At 43.8% G+C, this 23024-nt stretch overlaps 1 protein-coding gene across 2 annotated transcripts in view; it reads right to left on the reverse strand.

Annotated features, from left to right (window-relative positions):
• Nucleotides 1–23024, reverse strand: part of vta1 (vesicle (multivesicular body) trafficking 1) — a 152007-nt gene that overhangs the window by 26745 nt on the left and 102238 nt on the right. For both annotated transcript variants that reach the window (XM_078229424.1, XM_078229425.1), the window contains exons 5-6: nucleotides 20223–20337; nucleotides 6604–6801 (exon numbers count right to left, since the gene is read on the reverse strand). In XM_078229424.1, coding sequence (XP_078085550.1) covers nucleotides 6604–6801; nucleotides 20223–20337 — 313 coding nt within the window. The remainder of the gene's footprint in view (nucleotides 1–6603; nucleotides 6802–20222; nucleotides 20338–23024) is intronic.

Here is a 23024-nt window from a genome sequence, read left to right on the forward strand (position 1 = left end):
AAAGTAAAGAACTTCATACTTTCCCATATTATAATACTCCATCTGCCAGATTTTTGCCAATCACTCAGCCTATCTATATTCACCTACAAACTCCATATGTTTTCTTCACAACATACAAAATATTCTATAATTAGGAAAATATCACAAATTGGAACGTATTCAGCCAATTCACAGAATCAAAGAATCCTGCAGTGCAGAAGGAGGCCATTCAGCCCATCGAGTCTGCACCAACCACAATCCCACCCACCCAGGCCCTACCCCCATGCATTTACCCTAGCTGGTCCCCCTGACACTAAGGGGCAATTTAGCATGGCCAATCCACCTGGCTTTGGACTGTGGGAGGAAACCAGAGCACCTGGAGGAAACCCACGCAGCCACGGGGAAGAATGTGCAAACTCCACACAGACAGTGGCTCAAGCTGGGAATTAAACCCGGGTCCCTGGCACTGTGAGGCAGCAGTGCTAACCACTGTGCCACCGTGACTGATCCTGCTCTCAAAGAGAAACCCACAGTCCCCATTCCTGCACCCTCTCATCATACCCTTTTAAATTTATAATTTATTTATTAGCGTCATAAGTAGGCTTACATTAACACTGCAATGAAGTTCTTTTTTCAAATTATTTTTCCACTTTCCTTTTAAAAAGCTGCTCAGGATTCTGCTTCTAGCATTGTTTTGGGGAAGGATTTCCATATCCTAACAAGCCCCCTGTGTAAAAGAAAAATGCTGGCCTCTCTTTTTATTTTTTGATTGCGATCTTAAATTTATTCTTAATATAAAAAACAGAAAGTGCTGGAAATAATATGCAGTAAAACAAGCTGAGGCTGGAAATCTGAAATATAAACAGAAAATGCTGGAAATGCTCAGGTCAGGAAGCATCTGTGAGAAGAGAAAAACAGAGTTCCATTTCTGGTCAATGTCCTTTCATCATAAAATTCATAAAGGTCAACGACTCAAAACATTAACTCTGTTTCTCTCTCACTGCAGATGCCGCCTGACCAGCTGAGTATTTCCAACAGTTTCCGGTTATCGTTTAGAATTTAAGCATCTGCAGTATTTTAGTTTTAATTTACGCTTTCCAGAATCATAGAATACCTGCAGTGCAGAAGGAGACCTTTTGGTCCATCGAGCCTGCACCGACAACAATCCCACCCAGGCCCTCTCCCAGAACCCCCACATATTTACCCTGCTAATCTCCCTGACAGTAAGGAGCAATCTAGCATGGCCAATCAACCTAACCCGCACATCTTTGGACTGTGGGAGGAAACCGGAGCACCTGGAGGAAACCCACGCAGACCTGGGGAGAATGTACAAACTCCACACAGACAGTCACCCAAGCCGGGAATCGAACCCGGGCCCCTGGCGCTGTGAGGCAGAAGTGCTAATCACTGTGCCACCATGCCACCCCTAGTTCTCCATAGTCTATTTTATATCCGACCTCTAGATTCTTCAAGACCTCGCCATGGACCTAACATCCATCCAGATGCCCAAAACTGGAATCAGTATTCTAATTGCACTTTGGACTGTAATTTACATAGATTCAAGTCTACCTCCTGAGTTTGATCTTCAATATATCTATTTAACAAGTCACAGGACATCTGTGATTTTTTATTAAAAAAGAAAATCGGCTTTACCTTCTTACTTTTTCCACGGTAAAAGAAAAGTTTGAATGCAGACTCCTCCTTCTTGAACCACCGCAGTCAAAGCGGTTGTAGGTACACCCAGAGTACTGTTAGGGAGGAAATTCCAGGATTTTGACCCACTGGCAGTGAAGGAATAGTGATATATTTTGAAGTCCAGATGGTGTGTGGCGTTCTAGATGGTAGTGATTGTGGGTTTGGAAGGTGCTGCCTAAGGAACTTTAATAAACGTCCCTTCCAAGGTACCACGTTCCCTTTTGAAGGGAATACACAGGATTTTGGAGCTTTGACATCCTCACCATATTTTTAAACTGCTGATTACTGAAGCAGTCAGAATACATTCACAGCATGTTCTGAAGTGACATGTAACATTCATGCCACACAAGCGCATGGTAATGGCAATCTCCAACAAGAGAGAATCTAACCATTTCCCCAAGATATTCAATGGCATTAAAATACTTGAACATCCAATACTCTGCACTTGCCTGGTTGAATGTAGTTCCAGTGACACTCCAGAAGCTCAGCAACATCCAGGACGAAGCAATCTACTTGATTAGCATCCCTTCCATCTTCAACATTCACTCTCTCCACCACCGACGCATAGTAGCAGCAGTGGACGCCATCCACAAGATGCATTAGAGCAACATACTAAAGTTCCTTCAACAGCACCTTTTAAACCCCGTGGCCTCTACCACCTAGAAGGACAAGGGCAGCAGGTGCGTGGGAACACCACTACTTGCAAGTTCCCCTCCAAGCCACACACCATTCTGACTTGGAAATATATTGCCATTCCTTCATTGTTACTAGGGTAAAATCCTGATGTTCCCTCTCAGCAGGACTTTGGATGTACCTACACCATATGGACTTCAGTGTTCAAGAAGACTGCTCATCTCCATCTTCTCAAGGACAATTAGGGATGGGCAATAAATGTCAAATGACACTCTCATCCTGTGGAAAAAATAAACTTACAAACTATTTCTTGCTATAGAAATTCTAGCCTCTGATTGCTCACACACAGGTGTCTTATTTTCTTTACCAGGTTGCCCCGATGAATCAATGGTTATTGCAGGCAACCCTGTAAGATGAAGAAAGTGACAGCATTCCAAAGGAGGGATTTCAACTTTGAGTACCAGCGGAGCAGACCAAAAGTAAAGAGCTCCTCTGTTGGTTTATGTTTACATCTTGAGTATGACCACTGGTGGGTCCTCACCAGGCTGACAAAACTATGCCCTAACTACGTGTGCATTTATCTTTTTATAGTTGAATTCACACGCAGCACAAATAAAGCAGAAGGACATTATACTGCAGAACCACTCTCAAAAAATCTAGTCTTGTCTTTTTGACACACGATCATGGTCATGCAGTGAGCAGGGAATTCCAAAAGAGAGAGAGAGAGACGCACCCAGACCATATTTTAACAGCTGTTGTCAGAGAGAGACTGACAGGGGCCTGGGAGTCACTTGGCTGCTCACCCAGCTAGCTCCAGATGGTACATAGCCCAGAGAAGCCAAGAGAAATGGGGATTCAGGATAAATAATTAAACTTTGTTTTTAAAAAGAAAGGCATTCAACCAGACAAAAATTACGAAACTCGACTTGAAACTTATTATCGGCCCCGGGGGTTTAAAAGCCAGCATTGTCAAATGAAATGAAAAACTTTCCCATTTCAGTGATTCCCAGCCCCTTAAAGCTGGCTTTGAGCTTGTTTCCTGGGAATGGAATGTTTTTCGTATTATGCATGTCAGCATCAAGCTCTCCCAAGCTCCAAGTAGTGCTTGGTGGCTTGAGAATGACGCAGAATAAAGCTCTCAGCATACTGCCCCACCAATAAAGCCAAAGGCAACAAAGTACATCTCCCAATGGAACCAAAGTGACATTTTACAGCTCACAACTGGAGTTTGGCTTGAGCCGATGACCCTCTGACTGAAAAGCAACAGTGATGCCAATGGACCAAGCGTGACACTTGTGAAACCAAGGGTGGGATTTTGGAGGCGGATGGGTGTGGGAATGAGGTGGCTGGGAGCGTCATTTCGCACCACTGGCTGGCGTGCCAGCACTATCCTAGCCTGCAATTTATTTTCAGGAAGGCAGTCAACTGAGGTAATTAAGGTGCAAATTAAGAGATTTCCAGTGTGCGGGCCAGCCCTACACATTAGCAGAGACACAATGGCCTCACACCAAGTACAAGGGGGCATTGAGGTGGGTGCACTTTATCCTAATAGGGAACAACCCCAACACCTCCAACCCCCCCCTCCCGGGAACCATCCCGGGGCGGCACGGTAGCACAGTGGTTAGCACTGCTGCTCCACAGCTCCAGGAACCTGGGTTCAATTCCCAGCTCGGGTCACTGTCTGTGTGGAGTTTGCACATTCTCCTCATGTCTGCGTGGGTTTCCTCCGGGTGCTCCGGTTTCCTCCCACAGTCCAAAGATGTGCGGGTTAGGTTGATTGGCCATGCTAAAATTGCCCCTTAGTGTCCTGAGATGTGTAGGTTAGAGGGATTAGCGGGTAAAGATATGGGGGTAGGGCCTGGGTGGGATTGTGGTCGGTGCAGACTCGATGGGCCGAATGGCCTCTTCCTGCACTGTAGAGTTTCTATGATGATCATGGCCAATGTCAGGATCCTGACCAGAAACATGAAATCCTACCCCTACTGTTGATGCCAGCACTGGTAAAGCTATTTCTACTTTGTCCCCGAACTTAGGGTATAATCTATTGCTGCAGGACTGACTGAAGTCATTTTAAAATAGAAGTCAAGGCATAAAGAAGATTTTCAGTCTGGGATGGACTCAAGTTCAGGTCTCAGATGTGAAAGGACAATGGGTTGACCCATTGCGTCCCCCGTTCCTCCAGACTGCAGGGCCGATTTGTTAAATGTGCTCCAGGTTGGAGACACTGCATGGGAGTTGACATTTAGAGAATCACTGCTTATGTTATTATATCCTTCAACCTGCCATTGGACCCAATCTAAAATTACACCTTACACTGAAATGTTGAATATTTAATGGTTACAACTGTAGATATTGACTTTTTTTAAAAAACAGTTCCTCAATTTTTTGAGGTCGCATTATGAGAAATCGGAGCGATATTGCCGTGATAAAGTTGCCAAGTGAACAAGTTGACTTCAGTTCATGTGGCATTAGTTCCACAAAAAAAGGGGAAAGCTCAACAAATAAAAGAGAAACTGTCTTTTCCGAACCAAGGTTGCAGTTCCAATGTCTAACACAATAACATTTATAGATGAAGGCTTCTCTTTTTGAGTTGGTTAAAATGGGGCAAAGCAATAGAGCTACAGTGCGACATCTACTCATGGTCACCTTGACAGAGTAATCACTTCTCTAGTTTGGTCAGTTTTTCCAGTATCGAGAAACTTACAATTGAAGGCCAGGGAAAATCTCCATAAACTAGCTACCTACCTCATATTACGTACACAGTGGTTAGCATTGCTGCCTCACAGCGCCAGGGACCCGGATTCAGTTCCGGCCTCGGGTCACTGTCTGTGTGGACTTCGCATGTTCTCCCTGCATCTGCGTGTGTTTCCTCCGGGTGCTCCAGTTCCCTCCCACAGCCCAAAGGTTGATTGAGCCATGCTAAGTTGACCCGAGTGTCAGGGGGATTAGCAGGGTAAATGTGTGGGGTTACGAGAATAGGATTTGGGTGGGATTGTGGTCGGTATAGACTCGAAGGGCCGAATGGCCTCCTTCTGCACTATAGGGATTCTATTCTATGATTCATTGAGTGGCTTTCTGCTTCACTCTACTTAAACTTGATGCTATGGTCAAGTCTCAAGAGTAAAAGTGAGCCAGAGCTGCAAGGGCAGTCGAGCACAGAAATGTCTGTTGCCAGATGCAAGCTGAATATATTTCAGGCATAATGTTAAGCACACTAAATGAGTTTATATAATGAAGGCAAAATTTTTTTGGCACTAAACTTGATCAGCCTTATACACTACCACAAAGCACAGGGACAACACGATGGTTTAGCACAAGATATTAATATGATCAAGCAAGCCTATGTTCACCATTGAAGAATCTTGGATGCTTGGGTGGATACCATGGACACTTGGGAGACCAACATAAAGCTTTAATCATTTAATTTGCAAATACCTTCAAGTGCTGATGCCAGTGTTGATTTAGGAAGACAAGGACAGAGCAACAATAGCTACAAACAATCCTCCCCAAAACTCCAGGTCCAAAATATTCATATAAGCCGAACCAACAAATGAAGCAAGAATAGATTTAGTGAGATGGATTGCTTCATTTTGTTTAGTTTAGCTACTTCTGACTTACAGGATAAGGGACGATCCAGATTTGTTTTCCCAACCTCCCGTTAGTTGACAGCATGACTAATGACCAGAGGAGGATGGTGCATGAGGTTGCAGTGTATAACAGTTCGGGAAAACACAATGAGCTTGACGGCCTTGCACACTCAACATGTACATTATTCTAACTTCCTTTCAAACGTTCTCTCCTGAAGCTGCTGAGTACTCCACAGTTCACGGAGGAAGCTCATCCACAGGCATTTAGCCAAAACTTGTAGAATTTCATACATACTTGTGTAGCCCAATTTTCAAATTTCTACTATTTGCATAAACGGAGCTGTAAGTGAATGTATACCTTCCATTCATGTGAATGTCATTAATGAACTGCCTCTTACAAAGCAGCCACTGTGATATTCTGAAAGGCAAATCTGTAAGGAATCCCGATGTACTCTCACCCGTGCAAGTGTGGCCAGGTGCTTTGTGTATCCACTTGACAGTTAAGATAGCTGATTAAGCTGTTATGGTCCTCCATTTCCCATCCGGGAAAATCCCGGGATATGTGCATGCGATTCCCCATTGCGTTTGTGAGGAAGCGGTCCTGTATCAGGATTTAAAAATCAGGAAATATAGCCTCACGCTGGCAGTGTGTTACAGGTACCTTTTAACCCATTCTCCGTATTTGCCACAAAGCTACGGTGTATCGTACCTGAGCTGCCTGGCACTTCCGCTGGAGTATTGGCTGGAGCATGCGCGCCAGGAGGGATATGAATGGTTGAGAAATTCGATGGAGGTTGATCGCTGGGAGGCACCTGTATGTTGGAGAGGTCTGCAGTTGGCATGGATTCAGGGGGCATATTGGAGTTTGACGATTGCGGGAGTGAACCGTCCCCTTTACTCTCGATATCTGCAAACAAACATGGCATTTGGTTACTCGATATTTCAACTTAAAACAGTTTTCAAACTGTCAAAAAAACAGATGCAGCGAATCTAAACGTTGGTCGGAGGTTTCCGAGTTAAAGAAAGAATAAATTGGCCAAGTTTTCTAGGTCCCATCTAGACATTCATCCCCTCAAACCTGTTCCAATCACATTTAATTAACCAGTTGATATTGTCTACATGGACTTTAGCAAGGCCTTTGACAAGGTACCACATGGTTGTTGCATAAAGTTAAATCTCACGGGATCCAAGGTGAGGTATCTAAATGGATACAAAATTGGCTTCTTGACAGAAGCCAGAGGGTGGTTGTAGAGGGTTGTTTTTCAAACTGGAGGCCTGTGACCATCAGTGTGCCTCAGGGATCAGTGCTGGGCCCACTGTTATTTGTCATTTATATTAATGATTTGCATGAGCATATAGGGGGCATGGTTAGTAGGTTTGCAGATGACGCCAAGATTGCTGGCATAGTGGACGGTGAAGAAAGTTATCTCCAATTGCAACGGGATCTTGATCAATTGGGCCAGTGGGCTGACGAATGGCAGATGGAGTTTAATTTAGACAAATGCGAGGTAATGCATTTTGGTAGATTGAACCAGGGCAGGGCTTACTCAGTTAATGGTAGGGCATTGGGGAGAGTTACAGAACAAAGAGATCTAGGGGTACATGCTCATAGCTCCTTGAAAATAGAGTCACAGGTGGACAGAGTGGTGAAGAAGGCATTCGGCATGCTTGGTTTCATCGGTCAGAACATTGAATACAGGAGTCGGGACGCCTTGTTGAAGTTGTACAAGACATTGGTAAGGCCACATTTGGAATATTGTGTGCAATTCTGGTCACCCTATTATAGAAAGGATATTATTAAACTAGAAAGAGTGCAGAAAAGATTTACTAGGATGCTACCGGGACTTGATGGATTGAGTTATAAGGAGAGGCTGAATAGACTGGGACTTTTTTCTCTGGAGCGTAGGAGGCTGAGGGGTGATCTTATAGAGGTCTACAAAATAATGAGGGGCATAGACAAGGTAGATAGTCAATACCTTTTCTCATAGGCAGGGGAGTCTAAAACTAGAGGGCATAGGTTTAAGGTGAGAGAGGAGAGATACAAAAGTGTCCAGAGGGGCAATGTTTTCACACAGAGGGTGGCGAGTGTCTGGACCAAGCTGCCAGAGGTAGTTAGAAGAGGCGGGTACAATTTTATCTTTTAAAAAGCATTTAGATCGTTACATGGGTACGATGGTATAGAGGGATATGGGCCAAATGCGGGCAATTGGGACTAGCTTAGGGGTTTTAAAAAAAGGGCGGCATGGACAAGTTGGGCCGAAGGGCCTGTTTCCATGCTGTAAACCAATATGACTCTATGCCATATCCCTTGATAACATTACCCAACAAAATTCCCAGTCTTAGTTTCAAAATGTTCAGATACAACTATGACGTATTTCCCTCTGCTAGCCTACTACTAACAGAAGTGCAGGGTCATGGGAATCAGAGCTCTCGGGCTGCCATTGTCACGTAAATGTGTCGTGTGCCATATGGACTACTAATCATTAGTTTCATTGGCTGGTGCAATGCCATGGACTGTTTTTAAAAAAGACACAGCTGGAAGAGCAAATACACTATTTTAAAAAGGCTGCAGAAGTCATCTGAACTAAAAATTGACCAACGTTCAAGCCATCTTTGAACATGGAATATTAGGGGGACATGTCTAGACAGATTGCCTGATGGACTTCACATCCGCCATTGTCTGAACTTCATATTTGAAACATCGGGACAATTGGGTACAAGTTTCCCAACTCCAAGATCAAAGAAGGACCAACAAAATCCATTATGCAAGGAAGGTGCTAAGGGCCACCTTTCTGTTTCAATGGTCTCCTGATAGTTTTCACAGTGGGAGATCAAAGCTCCTCAGGTTGACCCTCCATTGTGCACCAAAAGCAGCTCTCACATGATCATAACCCCACATGTGCAAAGCGAAGATTATAAACTGTGTGGGCGTTACAGTGGACACAGAGGGAGTCTCAGGGTGGACCAGTATCATCTCTCTCTCCCTGCATTTCTAAAATGAACAATCTCTGTTGCATTTTGGAATACATAACCGAGATGGAGAATCAAAAGGAACTTCAAGCACTATAATATCCACTTTGGAAAAAGACGGATTACAGTTTAAGAGACTGTCTCCAGAAAATAACTAGCTTACAGCCGCAGCAACCCCAGGGAAATTTCAAGACCACCAAAGGAACATCACAACAAGGACTTAAAATCGTAACAATTCCACCTCCTGCATCCTGCAACATTCTGTTTTGCATGTGTGTCATGGGAGTCAGAACGTGCTTTGACCTTTTCAAGTAAGTCTTATACTTCCCGAGTGAGTTTTTAAACAATAAAACTAACTCCTTAGTTATTAACTCAAGAGAACTGGCTTATTTCTCCATATAGCTTTGCACACTATTAAGTACGTACAGGAATGAGAAATCCCAACTTTAAAAAAATTCTAACTATTATAGCCAACATCAGGGATGGAAAAGAAGTTCATTCACCCCTCTGGACTTGATCGTTGCATCATTACTAAAGACAAATTTGGTTTCATAATTCTCCAGTGATGCAAAGCAAATTCCAAGAACAATCTAAAATAAAAAGACATTGGAGAAGCAACGGGTGGCACAGTGGTTAGTTAGCATTGCTGCCTGACAGCGACAGGGACCTGGGTTCGATTCCCGGCTTAGGTCATTGTCTGTGTGGAATTTGCACGTTCTCCCCGTGTCTGCGTGGGTTTCCTCCGGGTGCTCTGGTTTCCTCCCACAGTCCAAAGGTCTGTGGGGTAGGTGGATTGGCTATGCTAAATTGCTTCTGTGTGCCAGGGGGACTAGCAGGCTAAACGTGTGGGGTTATGGGGATAGGGCCTGGGTGGGATTGTTGTCGGTGCAGATTCGATGGGCTGAATGACCTCCTTCTGCACTATAGGATTCTATCCTATGAAGCACAAAAGGTTTCATTTATAGAATTTAAGAACAAAGAACAGTACAGCACAGGAACAGGCCCTTCGGCCCTCCAAGCCTGCGCCGATCATGATGCCTGCCTAAAATAAAACCATATGCACTTGCGGAGTCCGTATCCTTCCATTCCCATCCTACTCATGTATTCATCTAGGTGCCCCTTAAATGCCACTATTGTACCTGCTCCCACACCTCCCCAGGCAGCGCCTTCCAGACATTCACCATGCTCTGTGTAAAAAAACTTGCCTCGCACACCTCCTCAAAACTTTTCCCCACACACCTTAAACCTCTGTCCCCTAGTACTTGACTTTTCTACCCTAGGAAAGAGCATCTGACTATCCACTCTGTCCATGCCACTCAATCTTGTAAATCTCATCAGGTCGCCCCTCAACCTCCATCGTTCTAGTGAGAACAAACCGAGTTTATCCAACTCTCCTCATAGCTAATACCCTCCATACCAGGAAACATCCTGGTAGATCTCTTCTGTACCCTCTCCAAAGCATCCACATTCTTCTGGTAGTGTGGCAACCAGAATTGTACACAATATTCCAAATGAGGCCTAACAAAGGTTCTGTACAGCTGCAGCATGACCTGCCAATTTTTATACTCAATGCCCCGACTGAAGGAGGCAAGCATGCCACATGCCTTCTTGACTACCTTATCCATCTGCATTGCCACTTTGTTAAATTTCTCTTTATTTTTTATGGGTAATAAAAGTTCCTATTTTTAGCCAGAGCGTGACAAAACACATTTTAAATCCACTTATGAAGTTTAAATCTATGAACCCATTAGTTTGCACAAGTCTCAAATTGTTGGTGCAAATTTTGAGGTCAAAGGGCAACTCTTGACAATACTTGCAATTCCCTTGCTCCTCCAAAGAAACTGTTGGGTAATGTAACCTGTAACTTCTGGCACCCAGCTTTTGCACTAAGTGCTTGCTGTTAAGTTGGCGTAGTAGTCAGGTGCAGCTTAAAACAAGACACAGCTGACTCAACAGCAACAACATACCACAGCCCAACATGAGGGTGGCACCAGAGATGATCTGGAAGGATAGTAAAAGCAGATTCAATAGTAATTTTCAAAAGGGAATTGGACATTGAGCTGAAAATGTTTGGTTTTTCCAGGGCTACGTGAAAAATGAGGAGTGGAATTTTCTTTAAAAAATTCGAAGTGTAAAACAGGCAAGTAAACTGGAGGTTTTCTTGCTGTTTCTTTCAGCAAGATAATTAATGGTAAGTTATGGCACTCTGCAATACAGTCTCAGCTCGCCTGCGAGGCAGCTGCTGAGCTCTAGGGGTGCCATTACGCAGGCGCCCTGACCTCCCAGTGTACTGTGCACACAGTATACTGAGAGATCTGTCATCCTCAGTATACAGGGAGATCTGTCACCCACAGTATACCGAGAGATCTGTCACCCACAGTATACTGAGAGATCTGTCACCCACAGCATACAGGGAGATCTGTCACCCACAGTATACTGAGAGATCTGTCACCCACAGTATACTGAGAGATCTGTCACCTACAGTATACTGAGAGATCTGTCACTTCCAGTATACTGAGAGATCTGTCACTCACAGTATACTGGGAGATCTGTCACCAACAGTATACTGAGAGATCTGTCACCCACAGTATACAGGGAGATCTGTCACCCACAGTATACTGAGAGATCTGTCACCCACAGTATACTGGGAGATCTGTCACCTACAGTATACTGAGAGATCTGTCACCCACAGCATACAGGCAGATCTGTCACCCACAGTATACTGAGAGATCTGTCACCCACAGTATACTGGGAGATCTGTCACCTACAGTATACTGAGAGATCTGTCACCCACAGCATACAGGCAGATCTGTCACCAAGAGTATACAGAGAAATCTGTCACCCACAGTATACTGGGAGATGTCATGTTGAAAGCTATAGGTTTCTGTGAGTCCCCCTAACTACTGAAGTCTCGCTAAAAGTATTATTCAAAATTTGTCAGGTTTCAGCAGCAGTTGCTCCAAAGCTTCTACCAAAAACAGGTTTCCGACGTGTAAACAAAGCACTCGGAATATATGCTAATGAGTGAGGTTAAACAGCACCACTTATACTCTGCTTCAACACAGACTTTTCTCCCATTCCATTCTACTTACTCATTAGTTTCCTCCACTTGCTAATGGAAAATGAACGGGGCTATGCCTTCAAACAATGAACTTCTTGTAATGGCCATGAAAGTCTAAGAGAATGAAAAAGTCTCTCCCAAATATCTTCTGAAGCTGGAATATTTACATTTGATATTTGGTTCGACACTATGTAAAATGCTGCAGCTGGCTATTTTTTTTTTTGAAAACAATATGCAGCTGACTTTTCAACGAAACGCTCACACATTTTAAACAAAATGCCAAAGTCAACAACTCACACGATGAAGCATCTGCAAAGGCTTCTAAGAACACCCTGATCAGCTCTACCGGACATTAATAAACTTTGCCAGCCACTATCCATTCCTGCAATCGACAGTGCTCAACAATGCAAGTCATTCCAACAATAATTGCGAAGGAAGATAAAAGAGACGTGCATTTATATAGGATCTTCCATCACTTCAATGTTCCAAAGCATTTTACAGCCAGTGAAATATTTTGAAACATGGTTACTGTTGCAACACACGAATGTGTGTTTAAAATTTAAAATTCTGATCGATAAGGGAATTAGGGGATATGGGGAGCAGGCGGGTAAGTGGAACTGATTCGCTTCAGATCAGCCATGACCTTGTTGAATGGCGGGGCAGGCTCGAAGGGCCAGATGGCCTACTCCTGCTCCTATTTCTTATGTTCTTATGTGGCAGCTAATTTTGAGTGCAGCAAGCTCCCACAAACAGCACTGTGGTAATGATCAGATGATGTCGGCCAAAGGATGAATATTGGGTAAGATGCTAAGGAGAATTTCCTCCTTTTCCTCAATATAGTACCCTGGGATCATTTACACCTAGTTAAGTGGGTTGTCGCCAGTCTAACATCTCATTTGATAAACAGTAACCAAGAGTACAGCGTTCTATTGTTGATAGTGCACTGGGGACTGGAATATCAAACTGAGTGGTGTGCTCAATTCTCTGAGACTGTCTTCACAAGTTGTTGGCACGAAAGTGAGGGTGCTGTTTCATTGTATGGCTAGGGTCTAGACTAGGTTCTTTGAAGCATATCCCCCAAAGTAAGCTGCACGAGACTAAAGTTTCTTAAAACCATTCCTCTATATTTACAGCGATGATATATCCATTGGGACTTCTGGACAAGGTTGGAACTTTTGTTCCTTCCAGATCTATACTGCTCAGTCATGTGATCAGATAGGATTCTTACATCAGCATCACATAAATTTCTGATATGAAGTGGCTCTGGAAATAGTAGATCCACTGGCGGTTATTTTCCAAAATTCTTTGGACTCTGGACTGGTTCCTACAGATTGGAGGGTAGCTAATGTAAGCCTGTTATTCAAAAAGGGAGGTAGAGAGAAAGCGGGGAACTATAGATCAGTGAGCCTAACATCTGTACTGGGGAAGTTGCTAGAGTCCATTATCAAGGATTTCATAACTCAGCATTTGGAAAGCAGTGGTATAATCAAAGTCAGCATGGATTTACAAAAGGGAAATCATGCTTGACGAATCTATTAGAATTGTTTGAGGATGTAACTAGTAGAGTTCATAGAAACCCTACAGTGCAGAAGGAGGCCATTCGGCCCATCGAGTCTGCACCGACCACAATCCCACCCAGGCCCTACCCCCACATATTTACCCGCGAATCCCTCTAACTACGCATCTCAGGGACAATTTTTAACCTGGCCAATCAACCTAACCCGCACATCTTTGGACTGTGGGAGGAAACCGGAGCACCCGGAGGAAACCCACGCAGACACGAGGAGAATGTGCAAACTCCACACAGACAGTGACCCGAGCCGGGAATCGAACCCGGGACCCTGGAGCTGTGAAGCAGCAGTGCTAACCACTGTGCTACCGTGACCGAGGAGAACCAGTGGATGGGGTTTTAGACTTTCAGAAGGCTTTCCACAAGGTCTCACATATCAGGCTACTATGTAAAGTTAAACCACATGATGTTTTAGGTAATGTCTTGAAATGGACAGAAAGCTGGCTAGCAGATAGGAAGCAAAGGATTGGCATAAATGGGTCATTTTCTGATTGGCAGTCAGTGAATTGTGTGGTTCTGCAGAGACCTGTGCTAGGACCTCAACTGTTCACATTATATATTAATGATTTGGAAAATGGAACTGAATGTATTATTTCCAAATTTTCAGATGATACAAAGTTGGGTGACCTGTGAGGAGAATGCAGAGGTGCTTCAGTTTGATTTGGACAGATTGAGTGTATGGGCATATGCATGGAAGATGAAGTATAATGTGGATAAATGTGAGGTTATCTACTTTGGTAGCAATAATAGGAAGCCAGATTATTATTTGAATGGGTGTAAATTGAGAGAGGTGGATACTCAGCAAGACCTTGGTGTTCTCATGCATCAGTCACTGAAAGTAAGCATGCAGGTAGAGCAGGCAGTAAAGAAGTCAAATGGTATGTTGACCTTCATAGTGAGAAATCTTGAGAATAAGATAGGGATATTTTGCTGCAATTGTAGAGGGTGTTGGTGAGGCCACACCTGGAGTGTTGTGTGCAGTTTTGGTGTCCTTATCTGAGGAATGTCCCTGATACAGAGGGAGTACAGTGAAGGTTTACCAGGCTGATCCCTAGGATGGCAGGTCTGTCATGTGAGGAGAGACTAAGTCGGTTGGAATTATATTCACTGGAGTTTAGAAGATTCAGAGGGGATCTTATAGAAACTTATAAACTTCAGGATTAGACAAGTAGATTCAGAAAGAATGTTCCCAAGAATGTGGGAATCCAGAACAGTGGTCGTAGTTTGAGGATAAGGGATGAACCTTTTAGAACTGAGGTGAGGAAAAATTTCTTCACTCAAGATGATAAATGTGTTGAATTTACCACCACAGAATGTAGTTGAGGCCAAAATGTTGCCTGATTTCAAGAAGAAATTAGGTGTAGCTCTAGGGATTAAAGAGATCAAGGGATATGGAGGGAAGAGGGGATTAGGATATTGAATTCGATGTTCAGCCATGATCAAAATGAATGGCGGAGCAGGCTTGAAGGGCCGAATGGCCTACTCCTGCTTCTAGTTTCTATGTTTCTTTATTAACCCTTTACTCTACAGGTGCTACCCACTGAGCCACGATGACACTTCCGATTTCTTTGCCAAAACTCAAATCTATGCTTGAAATTATATCAGTCACAGGGAGTTACCCACTTCTACTGCCTGGTTACAGCATGAAACACTTACAGATTTGCTGCAGCAAAGGCCAGGTGCAAAGCAAAGTTCCCTGCTGCTGCAATACACCTTAAACCCAACATCAGAAATGTACCCAGCTCTTAACAGGACGTTTACCATACCTTTATGGCCTCTTTGCGTGTCATCGAACGTAGGAAATAGGATCAAGAGTAGGGCATTTAAGCTTGCTACCCTGCCCTGCAATTCTACAATATCATGGCTGATCTAACTGTGGCCTTAATAAAACTTTCCTGTCTGTCCCCCATAACTCTCGACTGATAAAACCAGAGTTAATGTCTCAGGTTGATGACCTTTTGTCGAAACTGACCCAATAACCTGGCATGTCCACTTCAAGACGTTGCCCAACCTGCTTGAGTGGTTTTATTCAGATTTCTATCAGTACTTGTCAGACAAATGTCAAATTCAATGCCAACTACTGGTAAATTGTGCATAGCTCCATACTGTGGATCACGTTCAACAAGAACTATTTCAGCTTGGGGCCCTGGCAGGATTGGTGGCAGAAAATAAACTTTTATTAAGCTGCGTTCAATCCCAAGTGCCAGAGGTTGAAGGGCCTCACTCTGTGCTCACCCACTGGCTTGCAGTGCATCAAAATCCAGACAAAAAATTAAGATTTGATTAAACATAGGACTTGTATAGTTTAAGTAATTGTAGTGTTTTGCTTTTAGATTAGAAACACTTATTTGAGTAAAAAAATTATTTTTAAAAAAGGGTAATACCATACATAGTATTATACATAGCTCAGTGGTTAGCACCCTCACTCAAGTCAGTAGGTTTAAATTCCAATACTCTCTTCAGCTCATAATCCAGACTGACACACACTGTTGTGTTGCACCAAAGGAGTGCTGCACTTTTGGAGGTGCTGTCTTCCGGATGAGACATTAAACCGAGACCCTGTCTGCTCTCTAAGATGGTATAAGAGATCTTGTAGCATCCCTAGTGTCATGGTCAACACTTATCCCTCAAATAGCAGGTTATTTGATCACTGTTACATTGGTATTTGTGGGAGTTTGCAGTGTGCTAATTACCTACAGCATTCAGATATTATCACTGTGATTACATGAGCTATAAAAAAGCTGCAAACTATGCAGAGGCTGTGAAAGGCACTACACAAAAGCAGCCTTTCTTTACTTTAATTCCCAATTACTTGGTATGTTAACACAATTTAGCAAAGCTTATGACACTGGGGATTCTTTTTAAAGGGTATTCAATATAGCTAAATGTAGGGAATTTTTTGAGGTGATCCAGTAATTTTCACATGCTTAAATATATTTTCAGTAAGAAGTCCCACAACACCAGGTTAAAGTCCAACAGGTTTATTTGGTAGCACGAGCTTTTGGAGCGCTGCCCCTTCATCAGATGAGTGGAGAACTGGGTTCACAAACTGGGCATATATAGGCACAAACTCAATGACAAGATATTGGTTGGAATGAGAGTCTCAACAGGTAATCAAGTCTTTACAGGTGCAGACAATGCGAGCGGAGAGAGGGTTAAGCACAGGTTAACGAGATGTGAATTGTCTCCAGCCAGGACAGTTAGTGAGATTTTGCAAGCCCAGGCAAGTCGTGGGGATTAGATAGTATGACATGAACCCAAGATCCCAGTTGAGGCCGTCCTCATGTGTGCGGAACTTGGCTATCAGTTTCTGCTCGGCTATACTGCGTTGTCGTGTGTCATGAGAACGCTTATCCGATAATCAGAGGCTGAATGCCTTTGACTGCTGAAGTGTTCCCCAAAAGGGAACACTCCTGCCTGGTGATTGTCGTGCGGTGTCCATTCATCCGTTGTTGTAGCGTCTGCATGACCTCACCAATGTACCATGCCTCGGGACATCCTTTCCCAATGAACCGGAACAGTTGACAGAGAGATCCGCGGTGCAGCAACCGAAGAGGAAAGAGTCGAATTGGACTCCTCCGGAAGACTGCTACCCTCGACTCGACATGTAAACCCAAGCCGTCCGGAGGCGTGTCAATGCCAGATTCATCAGCCGCACTCACAAGACAGCCCCGAACATCACCCAAGCACAACGCAACGCCATCCGGGCTCTCAAGACCAACTGCAACATTGTCATCAAACCAGCAGACAAAAGAGGGGCCACTGTCAGACTGAACAGAACGGATTACTGCAAAGAGGTGTACCGACAACTGAACAATGGGGAACACTACAGTTACCTGCAGATCCGACCAAAGAACACACCTGCCAACTCAGACTGATCAAGACCTTTGATTCAGACCTTCAGAACACCCTCTGTGCTCTCATCCCACGTACTCCCCACAATAGAGTTCTCTACTGCCTCCTGAAGATAAACAAGGCCAACACGCCCGGCCATCACATCATATCAGGCAACGGGACCCTGGATAAGAACCTCTCCGGCTACGTCGAGGGCATCCTGAAACCCATCATACAAAGAAACCTCAACTTCTGTCGTGACGCTATGGACTTCTTACAGAAACTCAGCACCCATGAAGCAGTTGAACCAGAACACTCGTCGTCACAATGGATGTCTCGCACTCTACACCAGCATCCCCCACGATGTTGCATTGCTGCATCTGCCTCCGTACTCAATGTCGACAACCGCCAATCCCCAGATGCAATTCTACAATTCATTCGCTTCATCCTGGACCACAATATCTTCACCTTCAACAACCAGTTCTTCATCCAGACACATGGAACAACCATGGGGACAAAATTCGCACCTCAATATGCCAACATCTTCATTCACAGGTACAAACAAGACCTCTTCACTGCACAGGACCTTCAACCGATGCTATACACTAGATATGTCAATGACATTTTCTTCCTTTGGATTCACGACGAACAATCACTGAAACAACTACATGACAACATCAACATGTTCCACCCCACCATCAGACTCACCATGAACTACTCTCCAGAATCAGCTGCATTCTTCGACACACACATCTCCATCAAGGACAGCCACCTCAGCACTTCACTGTACCGCAAGCCCACAGATAACCTCACAATGCTCCACTTCTCTAGCTTCCACCCTAAACACATTAAAGATGCCATCCCCTACGGACAAGCCCTCCATATACACAGGATCTACTCAGATGAGGAGGAACACAACACACATCTACAGACGCTAAAAGATGCCCTCGTAAGAACAGGATATGGTGCTTGACTCATTGATCGTCAGTTCTGACACGCCACAGTGAAAAACCGCACCAACCTCTTCAGAAGGCAAACATGGGACACAGCAGACAGAGTACGCTTCGTTGTCCAGTACTTCCCCGGAGTGGAGAAGCTACATCATCTTCTTTGGACCTTTCAACACGTCCTTGATGAAGACGATCATCTCGCCAAGGCCATCCCCGCATCCCTACTACTTGCCTTCAAACAACCACGCAACCTCAAACAGACCATTGTTCGCAGCAAACTACCCAGCCTTCAGGAGAACAGTGACCACGACACCACCATGCCATAGCAACTTCTGCAAGGTGTGCCGGATCATCGACACAGATGCCATCATCTCACGTGCGAACACCATCCACGAGGTACACGGTACATACTCTTGTGACTCGGCCAACATTGTCTACCTGATAGGCTGCAGGAAGGAATGTCCTGAGGCATAGTACATTGGCGAGACCATGCAGACGCTACGACAACGGATGAATGGACACCGCTCGACGATCACCAGGCAGGAGTGTTCCTTTCCTGTCGGGGAACACCTCAGCAGTCAAGGGCATTCAGCCTCTGATCTTCGTGTAAGCATTCTCCAAGCTGGCCTTCACGACACACGACAATGCAGAATCGCTGAGCAGAGACTGATAGCCAAGTTCCGCACACATGAGGACAGCCTCAACCGGGATCTTGGGTTCATGTCACACTATCTGTAACCCCCACGATTTGCAAAATCTTACTAACTGTCCTGGCTTGAGGCAATTTACACCTATTTAACCTGTGCTTAACCCTCTCCCCACTTGCATTGTCTACACCTGTAAAGACTTGATTACCTGTAAAGACTCACATTCCAACCATTATCTTGTAATTGAGTTGTCTATATATGCCCTGTTTGTGAACCCAATTCTCCACTCACCTGATGAAGGGGCAGCGCTCCGAAAGCACGTGCTACCAAACAAACCTGTTGAACTTTAACCTGGTGTTGAGAGACTTCTTACGGTGCCCACCCCATGGAATACTGGATGGACATGCATGTGTTTACAGGATATGCAATACATGAATTAAGCACCATTAAAGCTCAGGATAAACAACTATAGACAACAATATACCATGGAGTGGGCATTGCAGCTCGTTGGGTCAGTATTGCCAAAAGGTTGACATCTTGAGACATTAACTCTCATTTCTTTTCTCTCTCTACAGATGCTGCCTGAACCACTCAGTGTTTCCTGTAATTTTCTGTTTCATAGTTTTCAGTTGTTAATTGTTAACTTGCAATATCGCAAAAAGGCACCAATTCTGACTGAAAATGGAGATCTCAAGTTTAATTTCTTGCAGAGACATGATGCTGCTAATTTTAAAAAACTTGAAAAAAGCCAACATCACAGTAGCCCACGTACCATCTACATATCCATAATGAGCTCTGGAAAATCTCGAGAAAGCTCTTTAAGTTCTAATTTCCACTCCCTGCCTAATTTAGCTATTTCCTGTCTTCCCACTCCCAATGGTTCCTTAAGCACGAAGCCGCAAAGAGAATGTCTCCTGCTATGATGTACAGGAGGCCAGAAAGTAATACTGCAAGATTCAATCTCTTGCTGTGGGGCAATGTGATTGCTCTTATTCAGCATCTTCCCCAGAGACACCACTTAACCTTGGAAGCTTATCATGTGGGCAAACCAGATGTCACTTCCCAGAAATGAGTCCTCAATGGATACAATCCCACAGCCTTTTGGAACCTAAGCAACTACATTCAGCGCCAGTGCCTGTGCACCAGGCTGCAACACTGGCCCAACTTAATTTTTCTTGTTTTGAATCCATTTTGAACTGAAGGGACAATTCCAATTTTTGGAAGCAATAACAGTTATGTTCTGGAGAGCTGTTGTCAACCCTCGTTTGTACTGAAGTACTAAAAGTTAATTCTTACCAAGTATTTCGTCGTCTTCCATCCCTATAGGTCCAGACTGGGGAGTTTCACCATTTTTCAAGCAATTGTGGATATAGGCTGCCTTCCACTTTGCATATTTCCTGTGTTGAATGTTCTAACATGAGAGAGAAAGACAATAATAAAAATCACCCACATTGTAAAGTTACTAGGAAAAACTTAATGGACATTTAAATTAAAACCAGCCATTGAAGGAACACTATCAGTACTCGTTACTAACAGCTGCCTCCTGAAGATGCACACCTACGTGGCTCGCACAACTGTGAAAGCGATCTTTACGACCACCAGTTATTTTTGTAAAGTCTTTAGGCTGAATATATGCAACTGTTAGAAACAAACCCTGTGACGTGGTATTACTCAGACATTAACATGCCAGGATTAACTCTGCCGTAGGCGATTACTTAATGGGCGAGACACTTTATGATCTACTTGCCACTCCATCAGACCAAAATGAACAATAACAGACATTATAAAAAGGACTGCACTCACAACAAATCCACCTGCAACTGTTTATTTTAAATGGTAATACTGGGTAATAAGATTTGCGTGGGCAGATTGAGAAACTCCAACATGGGATTCATGCAGAAAAAAAAAATGAAGAATGCAACTGTCTGGAGATAACTTGCATTTACATAGCGCCTTTAACTGAATAAGACACCCATTTACTGGATTGGCAAACAAAATTTCAGATTTAAATTACTTAATGAGACTGAATTAATGTTATGTTAATTGGGAAACACCAATAGTCCGTTCTGACCATTGCATCCAGCAATCTTTCAGACTCAGCTGATGGTGCCATGGTGCGAAGTGCCACTATGTCTCATGCTTTGCTCGAGGTGAAACCAAAACTCTTTCTAAAGTAGAAAAAACAATTGCTTGTTTCATCAATGTCAATTATTGTTAATAATTGTCATATGCCATGAGCACATGAACTGGCATCACTTGGGTGATGGGTGAGCATAGTCTGGTGCAGATAGGTGTGACGTTGGTGTATCTTTAAGAGATTTTTAAAAAAAAATCATGTTCTCTGCAGCTCTCTTTGCTGCCGAGTTGCCGGTAGAAGTTCTTTTATTGCTACTTAAACGGGGGTTGTTTATTTTTTATTCTGGGATCTGGGCAGCACAGTGGCTAGCACTGCTGCCTCACAGCGCCAAGGACCCAGATTCGATTCCAGGCTTGGGACACTGTCTGTGTGGAGTTTGTACATTTTCCCTGTGTCTGCGTGGGTTTCCTCTGGGTGCTCCAGTTTCCTCCCACAGTCTGAAAGACGTGCTGGTTAGGGTGCATTGACCTGAACAGGCGCTGGAATGTGGTGACTGGGGGAATTTCACAGTAACTTCATTGCAATGTTAAATGTAAGCCTTACTTGTGACTAATAAATAAACTTTACTTTATGACTCTGCATTGTTAGGAGGAAGACTGGTGGCAGGTCATGTGTTTTGGACAGTTTTGTTTCTCCATGGTGAATTTTAAGGTTTCATTTTCTGTTTTGGCTGGCAGCAGTGTTAGTCTTAGAAGAGACATCAAGATGAAAAGAAGTGTTTCCCTCTCTCCCTGCATTTGGAAATTCTGCTGCTTCGCTGATAGCAAGGCTTCTTGCCTTCCTGGAACAGAACATCTGCTGTTGGTGGCTTGGCCAGAGGTTCTCCCTGGTGTTCTGGGAAGTTGTTCTAACTTCAAACTGCTCTGGGTGTGTCCAGAGGGCTGCTAGCAGTTACAAGTTGAGAAGTCAGGATTTTCAATTCTCCAATCAAGGGACTCAGTTCCAGTGTCACGTGAGCATTTGTCTTTGCTGTATTAAACATGAGGAAAGGGTTTTTTTTATTTATGGGAAGCTCTGTTTGATTGAAACATTTTAGATATATTTGTTAAAGGGTTCTACATTTTTGTGGTCGTTTTGTTTTTGCTTGTAATTGATACAAGTTATTGCTAATTTTCTTTCCATACATGTCAACTATATTCGTAAACAAACTTTGTTTGATGAAAGTGGGTCACTTGGATCATACCTGAAGTGAAACATATCATACCTGAAGTGAAACATATCATGCCTACCCTAGCTAAATTCAAAGTGCAAAACTTATGATCCAGGTGGGCTTCATAAAACACTTTTGAGTTTCTGACCTGAATTATAGCATAGGACAATCGAGTTTCAATTAAATGAAATATATGAATGGTGTAGGATTGCTGGCCAATGAGGGGAGCGTTTGAATAGTTAAATAAGCAAAATATTACTGTCGCAATGCAAACCTGCTTCCCTCCCTCCCTCCCCCATCTATCTTTTGTTCTTAAGCTTGCTACATCTTGTTGCAATCTCTCCCAGCTACGGTTTAATATCAAACACATTCTCCCTCTCTTTGGTTCTGATGAAGAGTCAAATGGACTAAAAACATTAACTCTATTTTCCCTCCTTGCAGAGCAGATGTTGTCAGGTCTACTGAGTTTATCCAGCATCCTCTGGTATTGGAGTAGTTAACTCTGGCAATGACCGTGACATGGAGGGGGGTGTTCCAGCAGAAGATTGAACCAAACATGCGCAGAGACAGGCGACGTTATGGTAGCAAAAGCAATGAGTCTTTATGTTGAAGGAGATGAGGTCAGAAGCTTAGCTTGACGTCAGATAAAACATCAAGACTGCAAACAGTTTGACTCAACCTGAGATGGCAACCAGGGGAGGGATGGAAGGAGTGGGAAGAGTATGTAGTTTTTGGATGAAAAGAGGCAAATTAAGAATGCCAATGGAAACCAAACATAAAAGTTGCTTTGCATCACAAAGATTCAGATCAG

The sequence above is a fragment of the Mustelus asterias genome, chromosome 15, assembly GCF_964213995.1.
Source record: "Mustelus asterias chromosome 15, sMusAst1.hap1.1, whole genome shotgun sequence".
NCBI lineage: Eukaryota > Metazoa > Chordata > Chondrichthyes > Carcharhiniformes > Triakidae > Mustelus > Mustelus asterias.